At 43.8% G+C, this 24,056-nt stretch overlaps 1 protein-coding gene across 1 annotated transcript; it reads right to left on the reverse strand.

The window, feature by feature from the left end:
* Positions 1-2,642: 2,642 nt before the first annotated feature.
* ALOX5AP (arachidonate 5-lipoxygenase activating protein) lies at positions 2,643-20,726 on the reverse strand. Its single transcript, XM_063127663.1, has 5 exons — positions 20,622-20,726; positions 13,216-13,315; positions 11,071-11,141; positions 5,868-5,949; positions 2,643-3,350 (listed from the first exon to the last, which is right to left on the reverse strand). The coding sequence occupies exons 1-5, from the start codon at positions 20,689-20,691 to the stop codon at positions 3,188-3,190; spliced, it is 486 nt and encodes a 161-aa protein (XP_062983733.1). The 5' UTR covers positions 20,692-20,726; the 3' UTR covers positions 2,643-3,187.
* Between the last annotated feature and the right edge of the window lie 3,330 nt (positions 20,727-24,056).

The raw sequence follows: 24,056 nt of genomic DNA on the forward strand, positions 1-24,056 counted from the left end.
GGGTGCCTATTTGGGGAAGGCTGTTGCAGAAGCTCTCCCCACCACTCCCCACACTAGGCGGCTCTACCTAAGTGATGAGCAACTAACTACATTAGTTGCATGTTATCCGTGTAGGAGTAAGCAGTGCAAAGGAAGAAGCAAGCAGGCTGTGTCCAGCTGCCTGGGTTTCATGCACAGGTTTTGATTAGATAGCTAGAAGGATGTGGTGCTCCCTCAAAGGGGCTTTTTCTGAGTAGAAGTCCCGCTTGAGGTCATTATAAAAAGTATCTTTGATGGCGGTGAAAGAATGAAAAAGCAGGTTTTGTGAAAACTAGGTGAGAATGAAAGAAATCTATTTAATGCATCATAAAAGGCGCCTTCTTGTAGCTTGTTATTGTTCCTTAGACATCCTCTTTGCCTCTGAAGCACGGAGCAGGTCTGACACTTAACATCAGTTAGACGTAAGATCGAATGGGATTGCTTCCTGCAATGGTGCCGACCTGCGGCTGAGATAATTAGATTGGAAGGAGCCGAGAAGCAGCATGTGAATCACCTAAATTCAGGCAGGCTTTTTGAATGGCTAGGAATAGTCAGATGGTAACAGGATATTCATTTATGCTTTAAGGCTGCCACACATTCCTAATAGCAAAGGACATCTCTTATTTAAAGGGTCGTCCTTTATTCCTTTGAGGACATCGCAGAATGGGTTTTTTTTTCTTCCTTATTTCAAAATGCTTCAGCTTCACAATACTTCACAGAACAGACATTGTGACTCCACAGGTCCAATTCGATCCGGAAACCTTGCAGCTGCGACTAGAAAAGGCAATCTGATTTGAATTACACACGACGATCAATGTTTATACATCCTGTTATGCTAGGCGGGCAGAAGGTTGTAAAGCCGTGATTAATGCACTCCTTGACATCACTGGTGGTGGGTTTCTTTCGTCCTTTGTTTTTGTGTGATCTTCCTGCAAAATGTCACCAGCGACTTGCCACTCCAAAAGGGTGAGCTGCTGACATATCATTGCCTGACATTAAAGGCAATCAGAAAATGCTTTATGAGAAATATGGACCCTGATGCAAAGATGGGCACGGGAGAGAACAGTGCTTATTTGCTTTTATAAGCCAATAAGCCCCCTAGGTGCTGCATTGCAGGTTGCTTTTCAAAACCCTCCAACATAAAAAAGGAACTGGGGGGGGGGAATAAGCATTGCTCTTCCAAAAAACAAATAGGAAGTAGGCTGTGTCTGTATATATGCTACAAGTCCATGTATGGTGGACATCACTGAAGAGCAGCCTTCCCCAACTTGGTGCCCTCTGGATGTGTTGGACTGCAACTCCCATGATCCCCAGACAGCATGACCAATGACTGTGTTGGCTGGGGTTGATACAAGTTATAACCCAACATATCTAAAGGGCACCTGGGTAGGGAAGGAAGGTGAAGAGAAGTGGACAACCTTGTCCTCTTCTATACGACAACGGGATTGCTCCTCATTGAATATAAACCTGAATTTTTGTTGATTCGAATCTAGCCAAAGAGCGTCACACTGCAGCAGCAACAGCAATGTATCTCCTGATATTTTTTTAAGTGCAGTTATTAATGCATACGTGCGATGATACAGAGCACAGACAAGCAAAGCTATACATTTTATCTGCGGAGCTCTGGGTGGGGGGAAGGAATGAGGCAGCAGAGGAGGATGCGAGAGGGGAGAAAACAGCGTGTTGCAAAGAACAACCCTCCCCAAAGAAAAGGGTTCCCAAAGGCAGGAGAAGCGCAGGGTGTGGATGGAGAGGCGGTCAGCTCAGGGGGATGTAGCATTTAAACACACTGAGCTTTTTTCCAATGAGTGAGAGGGGGACTGAACTCGTCTCCTCCCTCTGGCTGCCCGTTCTCCCCCCCCCTCTTTGTTTTAATATTATAAGCTCTATCTGTGGAGCTCTGCAGAATCATATAATTCAAAATGAAAATGGCAGGAAGGAACGAGGGAGCCAGCGGAAGATGCGATAGATGGGAAGGTGGGAAATCGCCCAATCACTTTGTCCTGCCCTCAAAGCTACGCCCACATGTCAAAATGCGATTTAACTCCCCCAACAACACATAACTATGACACGGTACAAACTCGGATGTTGATCCAAAAGTCGCGGTAAATCACAACTATGAATATGTGCATTACCGCGTTAAAAACCCGGCGCTGTGGTGAATGGACGGCTGCATCATATGTCCTGAAATGCAAATCTGCACATTTAGGTCGGAGTAAAGAACCCATATAGAGACCCTCTTGTTCTTTTTTGTTCTTTTTCTTTTCAAAGGGCTACATGAGTGATCTTGTCAATAAGCATCAGTCATTTCACAACTTTTCTTTTTTAAAAAGGAAACAATTTCATGTTAACAGTTGGTTATTAAGTGACTTAACATCCATAAAAAGTATTTATTCCCTCGCCATCATTACCGAAGTTTGTCACGTAACGCTTCCATATATTTATTTTTTGCTTTAAACTTCTATGCCTGAAGAAGAATCCTGTGTCAGCTCTTAAGATTACATCCTGCATTTTGGACATCATTTGGTCTAATAAAAATCATTGCCTCACTAAGTCTGTGTTTGATCTGTAAATTTCAGAAACAATTAGGACCAAGCAGTAAAGTAAATAATTTCATTGTTGTAAATAATTTTATTTTTAAAACCAGAATGCTCCAAAACCAACCCCAAAGAGAAAGATATGCCAAACGCTTTATTGTTACGCATACTAAGCTAACATGATAGTGATAACAGCTGCCAAGCTCCTGACCCTATATCTATATATAGATATATCTGCCCAGATGAGACCATAGGCTGCAGCAGAAATTCAAAATTCATGAAGATAACAAAATCAGGCACTTTGTATCTTGTAAAAAAATACATTTGGGGACAGGGGAGTGAGGGATGGCAAAGTATTTTTTTTCCCCTTGTACTCAAGATTTCTGTGACCAAACCCATGTATAAACGTTTACAGGAACATAGAACATATTACTCTTCTTTCCAAGACATGCCAACGGGGCACCATAAATCAGGGCTGTGTTAAATCAGAACTACAAAGTCCCTAGGAGCATTAGATTTATGGCAATCTAAAAGGAGCTTTGTAGGTTCATTTCAAACATCTGCTCCTGTTTATTGATTGGCTAAGCATGCTGACCTCTTCTGTTCCCTCTCACCTCCCTCTCTGCAGAGATTTAAGGAATAAGTAGCAGCGGAGAGATGGTACTTGTGATGGTTTTTATATACATTTGAAAGTCACTTCCAAAAAAGAGGCCCAGGTAATAGTTGAGGACTCCAGCGACAGACATAAGGAACAGGAATGAGATGATGCGTTTTCCAAAAATGTAACCAGGAGTGCTGAGCGAGAGAGAGAAGGGGGAAAGCAATATGTAAGAATGTATCGATTCACTGGAAAAGAGCTAAACCTCTCTATCTATCACCAAGGTCAACCTCAACTTAAATAGTGCTCAGATGTTCAGATTAATGGGGTCAAATTCTGCATGGATGGATGTCTCTGCAGCACAATTAATTTCATCTGGGCCATACAGGCATAAATCAGCAGAGAAATTTGGTGCACGTTGCAAAATGTATGCATCTTAATAAAACGAGTGTCATCCATGATACACACACACAGAGAGAGTTATTCCTGGCATGAAACAAATGTCAATAGCCTTGCACTTGTAATACCAGAACCTAGGGTGGCCATATGGAAAGGAAGGCAGGGCTCCTGTATCTTTAACAGTTGTATAGAAAAGGGAATTTCAGCAGGTGTCCTTTGGATGCATGCTGCACCTGGTGAAATTCCCCTCTTCATCACAATAGATAAGGCTGCAGGAGCCTGCCCTCTTGACCAGATACAAAAGCAGGCAGGGTTCCTGCAGCTTTATCTATTGTGATGAAGAGGGGAATTTCACCAGGTGCAGCATGCATACAAAGGACACCTGCTGAAATTAGCAAAGACCAATCAGTAGACCCAATCTATTTTTGGCTCACCCATGATCTAGCCCTCCATACAGAAGATCAAACAGCATGCAGTTGAACCCAAAATCATCATAGTAGTGACACTATGGATTAGGGTGGATTCCTGCATTGAGCAGGGGGTTGGACTCGATGGCCTTGTAGGCCCCTTCCAACTCTGCTATTCTATGATTCTATGAAAACCTATGTCAACAGTATTTTATATCATAGTTCTATACCACCTCTGGCAGATGCCAAAATAGGGTGTTTTGGGGATGGGGTAGGATGGAGGTGGTTCAAAGCCCCATAGTTTGTCAGACTAGGCTGCATATTCTAATCCAGACTGGAGCTGGGGTTAACTAATTTCTCCCCCACTGCAACCAATATGTGCATTTCTAGGAAATAAAAAATACAAAAAATAATAATTGTGTGGGACACTTCCTGCCCAGCTCAACCCAACCCTGCAAGAGCAAACAGGGCTTTGGAAGTGGTGGTCAAATATAGAAAGAATAACTTTAATTTGAATAGAAATACAATACATCTCAATGACCCTGTTCAGATGACATGCTAAGCTACTAGGAGGAGGGCTTTCTCCGCTGTGGCACCCTGGTTGTGGAATGAGCTCCCCAGAGAGGTCTGCCTGGTGCCTACACTGTACTGCTTTCATCACCAGCTGAAGACCTTTTTATTCTCTCAGTATTTTAACACTTAATTTTAACTTAAATTTAAATTTTACTGTTTTAACTCTGTATTTTAATTTTATATCAATTTTGCTGCATGGTTTTTATCCTGGTTGTGCTTTCTATACTGTATTTTGTATTTGTGCTTTTAACCTGTTGGTTGTTTTATTATGGTTTCAATTTTTGTGAACCGCCCAGAGAGCTTCGGCTATTGGGTGGTATAAAAAGGTAATAAATAAATAAATAAATAAATAAAATTAAGCATTTTGAACTAAACATTATGTCTTAGTGTTTTATGTGAACCATGACTTAGCATGTTGTGTGAACCAGTGCTAAAAATGGTGGCTACGTAACCGTAAGCTAAAAAAGGAAGGAACCCCAAGATGGAAGCCAAACAAGCCAGAGGCAAAAGGGTGAAAACGGAAATGTGGTATTTTATTTAAAAAATTACCAACGCATTTCGGACCATAAAGTCCTTTCTCAGGGTAATTCAGAACAAAAATAAGCGATCAATTCTCCCATGGGCCCATGGTCTCCTGTGCTGCCTAACTGTGGCTTAGTGGGTTGTCTGAGCAGGCCCTATACATACTTGTATCTCTGCCTGCTCAGCCTGCTGTCCAGGTGCTAACTGTTAATGGGCAACTCCAAGGCCGGACTCACCATTTTTAAGGTTCTTTATCTTTAAACCAGTCTTGGGCACAGCAGTCTTTCAAATAGAGGACTGTCCACTGGCAGCCTTTTAAATAGAGGACTGTCATCTGTAAAGTAGGGTGCCTGTCACCCTAGGCCACTCACTATACTACAGTCAGAAAAGAATATGGAATCCTTGTTCCACATAGGGAAAGCCTGTAGAGAAATGCACAATAAATTATATTTTCTTCTCCTTTTATTGCTGCAAAATCTGTGGGGACATTCCAGCATTTCCCACATGCATTTCTCTTCAGGTGTTCCTCTGTGTGAGAAGAAAATATGATGACAAAGGTAGCCCAACAAACCGAGTAGGAAAATCTAGAACAGCCTCTCCCAATGTTGTGCCCTCCAGATGATTTGAACCACAACTCCCACTTTCCCCAGCCAGCATGGCCAATAGTCTGGGATGATATGGGAGTTATATGTCATGATATCTGGAAGGCACCAGGTTGGACAAAACAGCATGTGTTATTATTATGTTGGGGACCAAAGAGAGTATAAGTGAATGCCCATCTGGCAATGTCTAGGAAGATGGAAATGGGGTTACCTCTGTGTCCTTTCCCCCATATAGCCAACGAAGTACTTCTGTCTCACAAACAAGTACATCAGTCCAGCAAATGCAGCAGGAGCTGAAGGAAAGGGGGGAAAAGGAAAAACACTTAATTAACATGGACTATACTTCTTTTGCTTTCATAACTAAATGCCGCATTTTCTCTGCTCTAAAAAACCTCACGGAAAGTGCTGGGCAGGATCTACACTATTCATTACACCGTTGTTTAAGTGCATTGTTGCGTCCTCCCTTGCTACGTTACAAAATGCAACTTGAGCCCAGTCAATCGAAATACCTTTTCTTCTATCGTTTTACCCGGGCACACTCTTCTTTAGAACGTTCTTCATTATGCTCATACCGGCTCTGAAGTAAACCTCCTTCTTCCGGTGACTCTGAGCTAGACCTGCCGGGATAAGCCGGCAGGGAGGCGGGGCGACGCGTAGGGACGAGGGAAGCCCTGCAGCGTCTTAAAGGGGCCACGTGCGCCCCGAAAGATAAGCGGTTTTTTTAAAAAATTAAGCCGCTGTCCCCTCTTTCACCGCCCTCCTTCCCCCTCCCCCTCGTCGCGTTGTGCCAGCTCTCCCTCCCCTAGAAAAGCCCTCACTTGTCCTAATCAGGAAGCAAAGACCATGGTCACGAGACATGACTTTGAAAGACGGCATTGAATACAATGAAAGGTTGGGGCACATTGTTAGTTTTAAAACGATTTTAACAGAAAGTGGAACGGTTTTAAAAGTCAGAAGAAACGTAACAACAACAGCATCATGTGATTGCTGACGTCATCTCTGCCAACTTGTTACGTTTCATCTAGACAAGTGTAGACGGGCTCCTGGTTAGACACAGAAGCGAAACTGGAGGATCACATCGTTTAAAGAACCCGTGTGAATGACAAACACACGAAAAGGAACCTTGTGTACAAAAAGGCCTTTCTTGTAACTGCCCGGGCCAGACAGAAGTCTGTAACATAAAGACCCAGTTCACACAAGTGGTTAGTGACTGTTGAAATTTGAACACAAGCTGGGGTTGAGGAAGTGGGCAGAAGTTGCTCCATCTGGCAAACTCTTTGTGTGAAGCCATTGCCTGTGGGATTTGAGCAGTTTTAACCAGGCAGCTGCAAATGTTTGCAAGTACCATACCCAAAGCAGAGGTCATCTGGGCATGCTGGATGTTCCGTAAAACAGGGTTGGGCAGATAATAATAATAATAATAATAATAATAATAATAATAATAATACTTACCCGCCTCTCCCTTTGGATCAAGGCGGGGAACAACGAGATCAGTCTTTATAGCTTTTTTTAAATTCAGAAAGACTGTTAAGTTGGCGAATCTCTCCCGGCAGGCCATTCCACAGTCTGGGAGCAATAGAAGAGAAGGTCCTCTGGGTAACAATTGCCAGCCTAGTTTTTGCTGGCTGAAGTAAGTTCTCCCCAGAGGACCTGAGTATGTGGGGCGGATTGTATGGGAGAAGGCGATCCCGTAGGTAACCTGGACCCAAATCATGTAGGGCTTTAAAGGTAATAACCAACACTTTATACTTCACCCAGAAACTAATTGGCAGCCAGTGAAGTGATTTTAAAGTTGGTATAATATGGTCACCCCTAGGTGTACCGGTGACCAACCTGGCTGCCATATTTTGAACTAGTTGAAGTTTCTGGACTAGGCACAAAGGTAGCCCTATGTAGAGCGCATTGCAGAAGTTTAGCCTCGAAGTTACCAGCATGTGCACTACTGTCTTTAGGTCTTCCGACTCTCGGAAGGGGCGATTTGACATAGCTAGGCAAGGGTTTCTGCCTCCCAATTGCTTAACAACAGCAACCACAAAATGAGCTCTCCCGCCTAAATTAGGAAACCTTGGGGGAACCAGGAGAGGACTTTTGTGTGAAAGGGACTGTCAGTTCTGGTGCAGTTCTGGTTCCGGAAACAATTTCCTAAGCTCAGAATGGGCTCAGAGGCACCCTGTGCTTGCATGCTAAGTGCATGTCTTTTGCATCTGGCTCTGGTTGGTAGATCTTGGGGTTCTCGTAAAATGGAAAGTGAATTGGACAAGCCTGAATTCTGCCCACCCCTGCTTTAAAAGGGGTGTCAGGATAGTATTTCAGCAGGAAAAGGATATATTGAGCACTGAGAAGGAGATATTGTTACCCACCCTTAGAAGTAGGGTAGATTATTAACCCAAACAGATAGTTTTTATTTAGAGGTTTATCCCTCTATAAAGCTTTTCATCTGCCTAGACCAGGGGGCTGACTTCACGGTAATGAGTTGGTGCCGCCTTCCCCTTAAGCCCCACAGTTTTATTTACCCAGGGTGGCATCGGGTAATCCTGACACCAAGTGGGAGTGCAGGGTTTCCAGCAGTCATCCAGGTACCAGAACCACCACCCCTTCCTAGTTTTGGGCAACCAATCACCAGTCACCTTCCACCAGGACCGCCCATCCCAGATCGGCCGCAGAATGAGGTCAGATGGCAGAAGAACCATACTGACCTTGCTCCTACTGAAAAAGTCAGGGTAAGTCCCTGACTTTTTCTCTGCACGGCTTCATGGGAAAGCCCTGCTGCTGTGGCTGCAAATCTTCAGCTGTGACATATAAGTGACACAGCGCAGATTCGCAGCCACCGCAGGGCTTCGGCTGAGTTTAGACAGCCCACGAGCTTGAGTTACCCACGGGCCACATTCACTCCTCTACCCACATCCATTTTTGCAGCCTCCCCACACCCACACGATTGCTACATTGCAGAATAGCTGCTGAATTTGGGTTGCAGTGGGAAAAAGAAAAGCAAAGCAAAAAGTTGTTTGTTACTCTTTAGAAGAATCTGCAGGTGGAGCGTACAACTGGTTTTAATGAAGGAGCTAGCGGAAGGACTCTCAGAACCTTTGTCTATTATCTTTGCAAAATCATGGAAGACGGGTGAGGTGCCGGACGACTGGAGGAGGGCTAACGTTGTCCCTATCTTCAAAAAGGGCAAAAAGGAGGAACCTGGGAACTACAGACCAGTCAGTCTGACATCCATCCCTGGGAAAATTCTGAAGCAGATTATAAAGAAGTCAATCTGTAAACACCTTGAAATCAATGCAGTGATTATTAGAAGCCAACATGGATTTGTCAGGAACAAATCCTGTCAGACTAATTTGATCTCATTATTTGATCTGGTAACCTCCCTTGTGGGCTGTGGTAATGCTGTGGATGTCATATATCTTGACTTCAGCAAAGCTTTTGACAAAGTGCCCCATGATATTCTGATCAACAAACTAGCTAAAAGTGGGCTAGATGGATCAACTATTAGGTGGATTCACAGTTGGCTACAGAATCGGACTCAAAGAGTACTTATCAATGGAACCTTCTCAAACTGGGGAGAGTTAACGAGTGGGGTACCGCAGGGCTCAGTCCTGGGCCCAGTGCTCTTCAACATTTTTATTAATGATTTGGATGAGGAGGTGCAGGGAACGCTGATCAAATTTGCAGATGACACAAAATTGGGTGGGATAGCTAATACCCTGGAAGACAGAAACAAACTTCAAAGTGATCTTGATAGGCTGGAGTGCTGGGCTGAAAACAACAGAATGAAATTTAATAGGGATAAATGCCAAGTTCTACATTTAGGAAATAGAAACCAAATGCACAGTTACAAGATGGGGATACTTGGCTCAGCAATACTACAAACGAGAAGGATCTTGGAATTGTTGTAGATCGCAAGCTGAATATGAGCCAACAGTGTGATAGGGCTGCAAGAAAGACAAATGATAATTTGGGCTGCATTAATAGAAGTATAGCTTCCAAATCACGTGAGGTACTGGTTCCTCTCTATTCGGCCCTGCTTAGGCCTCATCTAGAGTATTGCGTCCAGTTCTGAGCTCCACAATAAAAGGACGCAGACAAGCTGGAGTGTGTTCAGAGGAGGGCAACCAGGACGATCAGGGGTCTGGAAACAAAGCCCTATGAAGAGAGACTGAAAGAACTGGGCATGTTTAGCCTGGAGAAAAGAAGATTGAGGGGAGACATGATAACACTCTTCAAATACTTAAAAGGTTGTCACACAGAGGAGGGCCAGGATCTCTTCTCGATCCTCCCAGAGTGCAGGACACGGAATAATGGGCTCAAGTTAAAGGAAGCCAGATTCCAGCTGGACATCAGGAAAAACGTCCTGACTGTTAGAGCAGTACGACAATGGAATAAGTTACCTTGGGAGGTTGTGGGCTCTCCCACACTAGAGGCCTTCAAGAGGCAGCTGGACAACCATCTGTCAGGGATGCTTTAGGGTGGATTCCTGCATTGAGCAGGGGGTTGGACTCGATGGCCTTGTAGGCCCCTTCCAACTCTGCTATTCTATGATTCTAATGCAAAACTGCACTCTCCCAGGGCTTCAGGAACATGATTTTGCATTAAAACAAAGCAAGCCTGTTTTTTAAAAAGTGAAATGCTGCTTTAAAAAAAAAAAAAAATGCTGCTTAATTGTTGCCAAAATTTGTTGGAGCTTGTGGTCCCCAGTAGTTTCTGGTGGGTGGTAATTTGTCTCTGGACTCTCTGAAATTGCTCACCTTCAGCCTAGATTCTGGATGTTTCCCGATGAGGCTCTTTATCATGCCTTTGTTCAGTATCATTCCCAGAATTTCATGGGTGGTTGGGTGGGTGTCCAGACCTTGTCAACTTCCACTCCTAACCCAACGGTATTCTCTCACTGCTTTTCGCATCTTTTTACTTACCGTGGCAAATTCATTACAGAGAAAAAGGTGCCATAGCTGCACGGTGCCCTCTGATTGGAAGTACTAGGAGTTGTCTAACTGGAAGCACCCTCTTTCATTTTAATCCATTTTGATCCTTAGCCAGGGCTGCAGTGCAACTATGTGACAGGCAAGCAGAAACAGAAACATTTTCTCCAATATGCAAATACACAGATGGGAAAAGATTCACCTGATGAATGTTTACAAGTCACATAGTTGTTAAAGATCCAGCAGCAGTGCCAGAAACAAAAGTTGGCAGCCTTAAAACCATTGCATTTTCACTTGGTAAAGTAACACATTTGTGTGGCTATCTATCCATGTTAGCAGAACTGCTCTTCCTGCAGCTTTTAAGTAGAACCTCCTCAGTTCCTTTGCTTGACATTAAGGCAAGAGTCTTTCAAAAGGAAAACACAGTATTGCCATTTGCCCTGAACAATAAAAAGATACAGGAAGGGATGTCGAGAAGCGATCTGAATATATTACCTTGGCTACACAGCAACCCAGCACACCAAAGCACGGCAAGGAAGGTCGGATAGGCATCTCTGCAGTTTTGGCTAGGGCAAGATAATTTATTTTAAAAAGAAAAGGGAGAGCATCATATTGAGAACAAGAAAACAATCCCACAACCCCCAGCACTTGCCCTCCTCTCCTAATTCAAAATTATTACATAGGGAGCTCATAATTTCAGGCAGTCTGAAAATCTTCAGATTTTACTTTAGAGATCTGGGGGCTGTCTATGCACTCTGTATCCCCCACGGTGGCTGTCCACTCGTGACACACTGTTGCTGCATCATTTATACAACGCAGCCGCCAACTCGCAGACACCACGGGCTTTTTCGATGAAACGGCACACTTGAAAAGCAGCCGACTGACTGTGGCTTTTCCCTTTGCTGCAAGGTCACCACCTTCTTTTCGCCATCTGTTGGTGGTGACCTCACTTCGGGTTCAAGCTGGGGGCATTTCCAGGGTTGGATTGAGGCCCAGGATAGGATGCAGTAAGTCGGGAAGGCAGGGAGCGGGCTTGATGAGCCAAATGGCTGCCAGCGCTGTGGCTTTTTTGTCTGGAAAACCTGCACTCCCTCCTGCACTGAAGATACAGTGTTCCCATCCCACAGCTGCGAAGGCATCACTGTCAAGACACGGCCCTGGTATAGTTGTGTATGGAAGCTCACCCTGATGGAAAAGCTAACTTACGCATGGCAGAGGGGCATACTAATTCTGAGGAAAACCTGGCTTCCTTTTGTCACTCATGTATCTGAAATCTCTTTTTTAAAATAAAATTAAAAGAAAACGTATCCATACAATTCAAACTAAGTAGCAAACAAGTTGCATGAGGAAAGGTGGGACGTTTAAAGGAAAAATCAGAAAGATAGCAATCTCAAAGAGATGCTGGCATAAAAATAAACCCTATCTCCCATTTCAATTGTCAATCACTTTATCTATGACATAAATATCAATTATACAAGGCTTAATTTGAGCCAGCTCTCTTCTCTCTTTTATATACCAGAACCAGCCCTGGAATGCATGATCAGGTATTAATATATTTGCCTGGATTATCAGCTGGCTAAGAAATAAATGTTTCCTCAAGCCATCTAGCATCTTTCTCAAATATAATCAGCTCATCTGCATGAAACACTAAACCATGGTTTAGCGCACAAGAGGGCAACATCTGGCCCACAGAGGGGCTCAGTCCTCCAGTGTCTCTGTAGATCCCCCCTCCTAAGCCCCACGTAAACAACAGGGGCGGGGCTGTTTTTATACTCTTTATGATTTTTAATTTTGTATATTTGTTTTTAATGTTCAGTGTTGTAATCGTTGTAAACTTTCTAGAGAGCTTCGTCTATGAGGCAGTATATAAATGTAATAAATAAATAAACAACCCACCCCCCTCACTCTAGCTATATAAAAGAGGGCAGGGCTCCTGCAGCTTTTAACTGTTGTGATGAAGAGGGGATTTCACCAGGCGTTGCATGCATACAAAGGACACCTGCTGAAATTCCCTTTTCTATACAACTGTTAAAGATACAGGAGCCCTGACCTCCTTTCCATAGCACGCCCGTTCCCCCCGGGCTGGAGGCTTGGGGAGGAGGAATCCTCATTTTATCTCTGAACAGAGAGATAACCCCTCTGCATTCAGTCTAATTAGAGATTGGTGTTTGAGCATAGGCAGAGTGCTTTTCCTTCACCACCGAGTTAACCACAGCCAGCTTTCTAGGCTTGTTGGGTTGTGTAGGAATAGTGTCTATCAGCAGAATCCTATGCAGAGTTAGTCAGAGGTAACACCCAATGTATTCAATGAGGCTTACTCCCTAGGATTGTAGCCTAATTTATTTTATCTCATTTATTTAAACTTATTTTTAGGCTGCCTTTAAGGGTGGAAACTCAGCCTTAGCAAATTGGAGCTCTAGAATGTCTCTTTAGGACAGCCTTCCTCAACCTGGGGCGCTCCAGATGTGTTGGACTGCATCTCCCAGAATGCCCCAGCTGGCTGGGGCATTCTGGGAGTTGTAGTCCAACACATCTGGAGCGCCCCAGGTTGAGGAAGGCTGCTTTAAGTATTCTTATATCTGCAACAGTTATTGTGTGCAGCTTCGCTACTCTTTACTAAAACCATGTGGGAATACTCACCTGGCAGTAAAGACACGCTCAAAGGCAGATGAACCACCCCGCTGAATAATTTTGCCTGTGTTACTCTTGCTTTCCTGTTCAACTTTGCTTGCAAAAAAGGCTGTTAAATTTAAAAAGAAAAATATGGGTTCTTTTCATTTCGATTTTGATATTTATATCCTTCTGTTTCCTTTCTGTGGAAAGTCCACAGTTGCCAAGAAACACAAAAAGAACAACAATATAAAAAAGAGCAATACAAACCATTGAGTAACCCTGCTAAATTCATATTAATCAGAACGGTTTAATAATAAATGGCAATCTTTCAATAACATAATAACTACCTAACAAAATGTCAGCATTTAACCCCAATTTATCTCAAAATATTTCAATAAACATAAAACACACAAATAACTCAAAACAGCAGCAAATAAATGCAACAATTATAAGACACAATAAAATAAAAACACTCAAATTTATCAATGAGACATATTAAGCACTTTCAATGCGAGCACCCAACTCCCAAATGATCTATAAAATACGATGGCCACTTATCACAAAAAAGATGACATGCATCAAGCATCATCCCAAAAGAAGACAAATTTGCATAAAATATGCATGTGCTGATTTATATTTATAGATGCAAATTTAGAAATTATTATTGTAATTTAAATAGAAATACAACACATCCATGGCCTTCTCTGCTGTGGCACCGTGGCTGTGGAATGAGCTCCCTAAAGAGGTTCACCTGGCAGCTACACTATACTCTTTTAGACGCCAGGTGAAGGCCTTTTTATTTTCTCCACATTTTAACTGTCTAGCAACTTAATTTTAACTTTGCTGTTTTAAATTTGTATTTTAAATCTGTATTAATGTCTGCATCGCTGCTTGATTTTTATCCTGGTTGTGTTTTTATATTGTATTTTATATTATGCTTTTATACTGTTTGTTTTATATTTTGAAGGTTTTAATTTTTGTAAACCTCCCAGAGAGCTTCAGTTATTGGGTGGTATAAAAATACAATAAAAATACAAACAAACCATAGTGTGGAAAACTGACCAGGTGGCCCATGGGCTTTCCTGCTCCTTAGAGGTGCTAATTGTTCATGGGCAACAGTTCTTATAATTTGTTGTTTTTAAACCAGAATTGGACTGGACAGCCCTTGAGATAGAGGACACCTTCAAATAGAAGATGGTTCTCTGTAAAAGAGGACATATCCTCTTTTAGGGGTGGCAAGCTGGGTGGTCGCCTGCGGTGCTGAGCTGAGGGGGGCACCAAGCTGAGCTGAAGGGGTTGCAAAGCTATGCTGAGAAGGGCGATAATGTCACACCTGCATCAAGCCCCATAAATAGGGTGACCATATGAAAAGGAGGACAGGACTCCTGTATCTTTAACAGTTGTATTGAAAAGGGAATTTCAGCAGGTGTCATTTGTATATATGGAGAACCTGGTGAAATTTCCTCTTCATCACAACAGTTAAAGCTGCAGGTGCCCTGCCCTCTTTTAAATCTGGTGACTCTAGTATAGCTCCTGCAGCTTTAACTGTTGTGATGAAGAGGGAATTTCACCAGGTTCTCCATATATATACAAATGACCCCTGCTGAAATTCCCTTTTCTATGTAACTGTTAACGATACAGGAGCCCTGTCCTCCTTTTCATATGGTCATCCTACCCATAAACCCACTGGTGGCCCTGTCTACCCCATCATAAAAGAAGCCTCCGTTCAGTGCCTTGCAGCCTAACTCTCATTTGGTGAGACTGTCCTCAGAGTTCCTAACCTAGGGGCTTTAAACCTCTCCTTCCCCTGAACCAGACAGGGTGGCACTCTCACCCACCATCCCTGAAAGGATAACCCCAAAAGACTATCCCCTTTGGGGCTACTACCCCCACTGGGTCTGTCCCCATTGGAGACATCACGCCACCTGCAACATGGAAGACCATGGGTAGAAGCAGGTTAATGGGGAAATTCGGCTTTTTAGATTATAAACTTCATCCCACGTCCCTGCTTCCCTCAGATTATCCCTGTAGTGCTAAGCTTTCGTGATTGTTGTTGTTTTTGCTACCGGGCGACAGCGATCCTTTGCATACCAGGAAGTGTTAAAGCTCTCCCTAATATCTATTACTGTGCCAATTTTGGTGACTTTATCTTTAAAGCTTACGCAGATGTAAGCATTTCTTTAAAATCCTGCTCCTGTGCCCCTGCGGCAGCTCGGAAGATACGCTCAAAATGTAGGGGCTAAATACGGCGAATCTTTTTGCTTTATTGCACAATTAAGGCAGGATGCATGGGAGTACTTCACAATCAAAGCAGATTGTAAGGTGGAAAACTTCTGAGTCCTTTGCATGCAATTTGCAGTGATTGCACAGTATAACGCTGGTGTGATAAAGCTCTATGTCTGTGCATCTCTATTTTTGATGCGCCAAAGCACAGACACGTGACAGACAGCCTGATGTTTATCTAGGGCTGTGAAATTTTACTTTTACTTTACTTTCAGACTTGACCTATTCGTTGTATTGAGACATACTGATCTTCCTCATACACTTTATCTGAATTGGTTAAAGAGTTCGGCTCACAAATCTAGAACCTCTTTTAGCCTGTTGGCCAAATTCAAATTTGGAGAAGCGCATGGGGCCCCCTATTCCAGTGATGGGTGAGGTTGATGGTAAATCAAGTGGGGCCAAACATACCATCACATTCTAGCTTAAAGCTCTTACTGGCAGGGGAGGGGCCATAGCTCAGGGATAGAGCATCTGCTTTGCTTGTAGAAGGTCACAGGTCGGGCTAAGAAAAGAATCCTGCCTGAAAACCCGGAGCACCACTGCCCTTCATCACCAATGGCAAACAACAAGTATAGCCTAGGGTGACCATATGAAAAAGAGGACAGGGCTCCTGTTTCTTTAACAGTTGCATAGAACTGCTCAGCACAGCAGTTAAAGCTGCACAAGCTATACTAGTGTGACCAGATACAAAAGAGGGCAGGCCTCTTTAACTGTTGTGATGAAGAGGGCATTTTGCCAGGTGCTGCATGCATACAAATGACGCCTGCTGACATTCCCTTTCCTATGCAACTGTTAAAGTTACAGGAGCTCTGTCCTCCTTTCCATATGGTCACCCTATAGTATGGCCACCACTACCAATACCCATTTGCAACACACAGCTTCTAGGCTACAGACAGTTGCATGTGTTCCAGGCCATCTTCTTTATGGGTAGGGAATTTGAAAACCACCGCCCTAGAGGCTACCAGCTCATGCATAGATATCTACAAGCGAAGGCACATGTTGAAGAAGAGGAAGGAAGAAAACCACTAGCCTGTCGATCTTGGGGGCAAAGGTGATGACTAAGGCTTTTGCATTCAGCTTCTTCCCTCCTTAAAGGGCCATGGCCCAGACAAAGGGTTGACTCATAGTTTTCTGAAAATACATCCCAAACTTCCCCACCCTCTGGTTTTGTACTCCCCTCCAATCTGTTTGCAATCCCATGCTCAAAAGTCAACTGCTGTCATCGGCTGGACATGCACCTGAGCTGACCTTAGAACAGCGTTTGGTACTCTGAGCTGCACATGATGCACAATTGCATTTCAGTATATGTAATGGAGCTCTGATGCTATGGCACTGTACATCTATTCTGTCTTTTGCTCCTTAATGGATTTTCTGCAATAAGGAGTAAAACGGAAGAAGTGGTGGGAACGCATGGGAGGGTTAAAAGCAGCAGCTGTTATCGTCTTGACCCTCTGTCAAATTCCGTACAGAAGTTGGATGATGGCATAACAAAAGCCTCATCTGGAAGTGCCCATTGTGGTGGAGCTCCATTACGTGTATTTCAATGCAGATCGTCATACACAACTGCATATATACATGCCTAATAAGGCAGAATAAAGTTTAGAATAAGGTCTGAGCACAAAAAGTTTGAGAAACATTGTGTGCTTGTTGGAACAATATGTTTATTTATTTATTCATTTCATCAATGTGATGGGAGCAGGGCCCTAGCCTGTCTAAATGTTCGATGGGGGTGAGTGCCAAAAAAATGGAGGAAGGGCAGTTCATCTACTTTGCAGGCTTTTTAAAAGACAACATTTTAAACTTTTAAAAAACCATTTATAAAAAAAGAATTAGGGGGCAGAGAAAATTTAGGCGGCAGCCTACCCACCTCCCAGCTACAGGCCAGAATGGGAGTAACTTAGCTAGTAGCTATAGTTTCTCTCTCTCTCTCTCTCTCTCTTGTCCAGTGGTGAGCACTGAATTCACTCCAGGCAAGCATGGGTGTGTGTGTGTGTCACCCTACTGCTGAGATGTGGCCCCAATGCGATTGCCCAAACCCAATTCACTCACATACACACTTGTATTCACATGCACACCAATTCTCATATGCACACTCACAGACATATAAACTCAGTCATATATACACACACACGCATTTATTTTATTTATTTATTTATTGCATTTTTATACTGCCCAATAGCCGAAGCTCCCTGGGCGGTTCACCCTCACACACTATCCCTCCTCGCAACACTGCAACTGCAGCAGGGAAGGGGCAGTTTTTCCAGGGCGGGTCAACCCTTCACTTACCAGCAGTAACGTCCCTGAAATGCACCCCCCCCCCAACTTGGTGAGAAGGTCCCTGTAGTTCACACCTAGGGCCTTTCAAACTGCCCCCTTACCTGAGCCAAACAAGTTGGCAATCTCATCCTTCTTCCCTCCACCCAAAGTACGACCCTCGAAGGACTATCCTACCTGGGACTGTCCCCACTGCGGTCACCCCCATTGGAGACGACACACCACCTGCATCAAGGGAGACACTGGGTTGAACCAAGATCCTGGGGCAAATCCTACTTTTGAGTATACCTGTGACTTGGACTGAATGGAAGTGAACGTCTTTAAAAACAAAAAGCACCCTTTGCCCTTTTCCCCACCACTCACATTCTCTTCCCTAGTTGCTATCATCCACCAAGTCCAGCCAGCAGGGAGTAAAGGAATGCGATTGATGGGCCACAGCTCATAGGTGGCACACATGCTTTGCATGAAGGAGGTCCCCAGTTCAATCACCAGCATCTCCAGATGGGGCTGGAAAGCAATCCTGCCTGAAACCCTGGGATGTTGCTGCCAGTCAGTGGCAACAATACTGGGCTAGATGGACCAGTGGCCTGACTCAGTATAAGTCAGCATCCTATGTTAACCTCATGCTGGTACTGATGCTAGGTGAGGTGCTACCAAGACTGCTCAGTGTTTCCTTATTTATTTATTTATTTATTTATTTAATTACATTTATATACCGCCCCACAGCCGAAGCTCTCTGGGCGGTTTACAACAATTAAAAATGGTAAACATTAAAAGTATACAAAATTTAAAAACCATCAAAAACATTAAAAAACAGTATAAAAACAACAGTATGCATTTAAAAACAATTCTGGGGTCCATTAAAAACAAACTTAACATTGTTAAATGCTGCTTAAAATGCCTGGGAGAAGAGAAAAGTCTTGACCTGGCGCTGAAAAGATAACAATGTTGGCGCCAGGCGAGCCTTATCGGGGAGATCATTCCACAGTTGGGGGGCAACCACTGAAAAGGCCCTTCTCTCCCTTGTTGCCATCCTCCGAGCTTCCCTTGGAGTAGGCACTCGGAGGAGGACCTTAGATGTTGAGCGCAGTGTACAGGTAGGTTCATGTCGGGAGAGGCGCTCCATCAGGTATTGCGGTCCCAAGCCGTGTAGGGCTTTATAGGTTAAAACCAGCACCTTGAATTGGGCTAGGAAACATATAGGCAGCCAATGCAAGCGGGCCAGAATCGGTGTTATGTGCTCAAACCTCCCTGTTCCAGCTATCAATCTGGCCACCGCATTTTGCACAAGCTGCAGCTTCTGGACTGTCTTCAAAGGCTGCCCCACGTAGAGGGCATTGCAGTAATCTAATTTGGATGTTACCAAAGTATGGACAACTGAAGCTAGGTTATCCCTGTCCAGATAGGGGTGTAGCTGGGCCACCAACCAGAGTTGGTAGAAAGCACTCCGTGCCACCGAGGCCACCTGAGCCTCAAGTGACAAAGATGGTTCTAGGAGAACCCCCAAACTACGAACCTGCTCCTTCAGGGGGAGTGCAACCCCATCCAGAACCGGTTGAACGCCCCCCATCTGATCAGAGGAACCACCCACCAGCAGCATCTCAGTCTTGTCTGGATTGAGTTTCAGTTTATTAGCCCTCATCCAGTCCATTGTCGCAGCCAAGCACCGGTTCAGCATATCCACATCCACACCTGATGAAGTTGAAAAGGAGCAGTAGAGCTGCGTGTCGTCAGCGTACTGATGACCGCGCACTCCAAAACTCCGGATGACCGCACCCAACAGTTTCATGTACATGTTAAACAGCATGGGGGACAAGACCAACCCCTGCGGAACCCCATACTGGAGAGTCCACGGGGCCGAGCAATGTCCCCCAAGCATCACCTTCTGGAGCCGACCTGCCAAGTAGGAGCGGAACCACTGCATAGCAGTGCCCCCCACTCCCAGCTCAGCCAGACGTTCCAGAAGGATACCATGGTCGATGGTATCGAAAGCCGCTGAGAGATCAAGGAGAATCAACAGAGTCACACTCCCCCTGTCTTTCTCCCAACATAGGTCATCATACAGGGCGACCAAGGTTGTTTCCATGCCAAAGCCAGGCCTGAAACCCGACTGAAATGGATCCAGATAATCAATCTCATCCAAGAGTGTCTGGAGCTGGCCCGCCACCACCCGCTCAAGGACCTTGCCCAGGAATGGAACATTTGCTACCGGCCTGTAGTTACTAAGATTTTCCGGGTCCAAGGAAGTTTTCTTCAGCAGTGTTTTCTTCTCCATCCTTAAAAGGTATGGCTGTCTCACACCCCTCATGCCCCATAAGGGGGGCTCACATCACTTCGAGAACCTAGACATTAGCAGCTAGGTCAATTCCTGCAATCAGTCCATTAAATAACTCTTTCCGCTTTACATAAAAGAGGAACAAACAATTTCAATTGTAGCCCATAACTTGCCACATCCGAACTTCTACAACTGCAATTCTGTTCGTGTTAATTTAACATTAAGGTTTATGCTGTTAGTCCGGACTAAGGGTGCAATCCAATGGATGTTTAGATGGAAAAAAGTCTTATAACTCCCAGCATTCCCCAGCCAACTATGTCGGGAGTTGTAGGACATTTTTCTGTCTAAATATCCATAGGATTGTGCCCTAAGTTGCTTGAAACATAACCCCACAAGGCGTCCATTCAAACCACACAAACGAAAGAAGAAGGAAGGGATTCTGAGAAAAATTCAGAAGCGACACTGACATGGACAAACACAGAATCAAAAATGAATGCATGAAAGCAGAGTCAATCCTATTTCCCCCACATCAATGCATAATGCAGCAATTTGGCCCTCCCGCTTTCACCTCTCTCTTTCCAGACACGCTGGCCTCTCTTACCATTTTGGACGACGCTTAAAAGAGTGACAATGACCAGAAGGACAATGTAGCCCACCACTTCTTGGTCCATGTTAGCAGCAAGCTTGTCAGGAAATTCTGCCTAACTTTTTCTAGCAGCTCAGCCAGACAAACCACAGAGGGAGGAAGTGATGGTTTCCTTATCTTGCATCATGGAACATTTCATTTGACTTTTCAGCTAAGCTGAATTTAGATATCTTATCACTGATGTGTCCATTAAATTTATCAGCTGCAAGCCAACCTTCTCAATCATTCTTTTTTAGCGGGGGGGGGGAGGCTTTCTAAAAATCTGCAAATCTAAACTGTGCATCAACAGAACTTGAGCGGCCAGCTTCTTAGACTAGACCCATGCATGCATCTGAATCAAATCTGAGTTAACAATTCAAATGGAGGGATCTTGCGCTACAGCTGAAAAAGTCAGATTTTCCAGGCCCCCTTCTATAGGACAATGGGATTGCTCCTCATTGAATATAAACCTGAATTTTCGTTGATTCGAATCTAGGCAAAGAATGTCACACCGCAGCAGCAACAGCAATTTATCTCCTGAGGGTTTTTTTGTAGTGCAGTTATTAATGCACACATATGATGCTATGGAGTATAGACGAGCGAAGGAACGAGGCAGCAGAGGAAGATGCAAGAGGGGGGAAAGCAGCACGTTGCAAAGGACAACCCCCCAAAAAGAAAAGGGTTCCCAAAGGCAGACGAAGCGCAGGGTGTGGGTAGAGAGGCGGTCAGCTCTGGGGGATGTAGCATTTAAATACACTGAGCTTTTTTCCAAAGAGCGAGAGGGTGAGCGAACACGTCTCCTCCCTCTGGCTGCCTGTTCCCCCCTCTATGTTTTAATATTATAAGCTTTATCTGCAGAGCTCCGCAGAATCATATAATTCAAAATGAAAACGGCGCGAAGGAACAAGGGAGCCATAGGAAGACGCGATAGGCGGGAAGGTGGGAAATTGGCCAGTCACTTTGTCCTGCCCTCAAAGCTACGCCCACATGTCAAAATGTGATTTAACTCCCCGAATGACACATAACTACCCTGTTTCCCCGAAAGTAAGACATCCCCGAAAATAAGACCTACTTCCAGTTTTGCCTCTCGCTGTAATATAAGGCATCCCCCCGAAAATAAGACCTTTTTTTTTGTTCAACAATAAATGTGTACCGTATTCTTCTTCATGGAAAAATAAGGCATCCCCTGAAAATAAGACCTGGCGCATCTTTGGGAGCAAAAATTAATATAAGACACTGTCTTATTTTCGGGGAAACAGGGTATAACGTGGTGCAAACTCGGACATTGATCCAAAAGTCACGGTAAATCGCAACTATGAATATGTGCACTATCGTGTTAAAAACCCGGTGCTGCAGCGAATGGACAGTTGCGTCATGTGTCCTGAAACGTGAATCTGCACGTTTAGGTCAGGGTAAAGAACCCATATAGACATCCCCCCAGTCTTTCTTTTGTGACAGAAAAATGAGCAGAAGGAGCAGGAGGCGTGCAGGAGGCAGACAACATCGTGAATGAAATCAGCTTCTCTTATTCTGTGAACGTTACACATTACAAAGTAGGAACCCAGGATATGAAATCATTTCAGAACTGTGATGGTGCAATCAGTAGATTGGGTAAAAAGAAATTAGTGAGATATTCCCTACTCAAAGTACATGCCCTTCAACACTTTTAGGATGGTAAATATTAGTCACAGCTTTAAGAAATGGCTGAGGATTCTTCTGAAAAAAGAAAAGAAAAGTTGCAACTGTGTCATCTTGTATTTCATAGACACCAAAAGCTCCATCCAATGAGCGTTTTATTGAATGCTCATTACTGGGCACTCATGGGTTGCTCACATGACGTTGTCTGCCTCTCGCGTGTCTTCTGAGCCTTCATTGCACCACAACCCACCCCCCAGAAAATGTCTGGTTTCTGCTTTCTCCTGCTGGACTGAAAAGATCTAAGATAAACAATCATTTACAGAGAAGTTGAACAAGGACCCTTTTGCATACTATATTTGGGCTATTTCATGTAGCTTTGAAACGGAAGTTACTCTCAGACCTTTGTGCATAACAGCTGTGTAACATGTGGTGCAATATCAAAGAACATAAGAAGCTATCTTCTACTGATTCAGACCATGCCTAGTTTGGGATACACAGACTGGCAGCAGCTCTCTAGATTTTTATACAGGATTCTTCTCAGGCCTACAATGGTGGGAGATAAGGCCTTAGCTAGACCTAAGGTTTATCCCGGGATTGTCCCGGGGTCATCCCTGTTCATGTAAATGACACACAGGGGATCCCAGGAGCAGGCAGGGACGAGCCCGGGACAATCCCGGGATAAACCTTAGGTCTAGTTAAGGCCTAAGATTTGATCCTGAGACACTCTGCATGCAAAACATGTGCTCCACCACTGAGCCACTGCCCTTCATACAGCTCAGATGCAGAAATGCATGTCAGATATATGTAAGGCAAGAATTCCACACATCATTCTGCAGACACGTGTAACAATTACATTGTTCTCTATATATCCTATTGTGCTATTATTTGCATGGGCAAATATACGAAGCAGAGGAGGATTCTTCAGTTTAAGTCTGTTCTTTGCTAAACAGTGCCTACAGTATACTGTATCTTTCTTCTTTCCAGATCCATTTTCCTCTAGATTGCACTTAATGGTTCTAATTTATTAAGCTTCCTATACAAGGCTGTTAATCACTGCATTTACTTTTGGTTTTGTCACAGAATTGAGATCAAAGCTCTACACAAAGAATGTTTCCTTTCCTGCTTTTCTCTAGGTGGTGCTGTGCTATAGCAGAATAGTGCAAATACACAAGTAGATCTTCTGCTTTCAGAAATAATACTCCATTTCCCCCGCATTAACCCCACCCACCTCTTAAAAAACAGACGTGAAACTGGAGGATAACAATGCCATTTAAAGAACCCGTAAACAGCTGTGAGTAAGGAATCATGAGCACACAATAAATATCTTGTGCAGAAAAGCTAATAATAAAGGATGTACTACTGGCTTATTCCTACAACTGTGTCAAGGGGCAGTATCTAATAGTGTTATTCTCCAATGACCAATAGTGTCATTCTACTGTTGTTTTTATGTTTCTGATGGTTTTTAAAATTTTGTATACTTTTTAATGTTTACTATTTTTAACTGTTGTAAACCGCCCAGAGAGCTTTGGCTGTGGCGCAGTATATAAATGTAATAAAATAAAAAATAAATAAAAATAAAGAAATAAATAATGTTATGCTATCAGAAACTAGGTTCTGAACTATGTACAAGAGGAGAATCCAATTAAATTTTATGTTTGTGCAAGCACAGTCACAGACTCCCAACATACCTCACAGGGTTGTTGTGAGGATAAAATGGAGAGGAGGAGGATTATGTACGCTGCCTTGGGTTTCTTGAAGGAAAAAAGGTGGGAT

This window comes from Elgaria multicarinata, chromosome 5, assembly GCF_023053635.1.
Source record: "Elgaria multicarinata webbii isolate HBS135686 ecotype San Diego chromosome 5, rElgMul1.1.pri, whole genome shotgun sequence".
NCBI classification, from domain to species: domain Eukaryota; kingdom Metazoa; phylum Chordata; class Lepidosauria; order Squamata; family Anguidae; genus Elgaria; species Elgaria multicarinata.

Excerpts from the sequence above, each read along its gene's own strand:
- ALOX5AP (XM_063127663.1), bottom strand. The coding sequence starts at position 20,691 with ATGGACCAAGAAGTGGTGGGCTACATTGTCCTTCTGGTCATTGTCACT. Across the intron at positions 11,142-13,215 it reads GAGCGTGTCTTTACTGCCAG|CCAAAACTGCAGAGATGCCT; the intron begins GTGAGTATTCCC and ends ATCTTGCCCTAG. Across the intron at positions 5,950-11,070 it reads TGGGTTGCTGTGTAGCCAAG|CTCCTGCTGCATTTGCTGGA; the intron begins GTAATATATTCA and ends CCTTTCCTTCAG.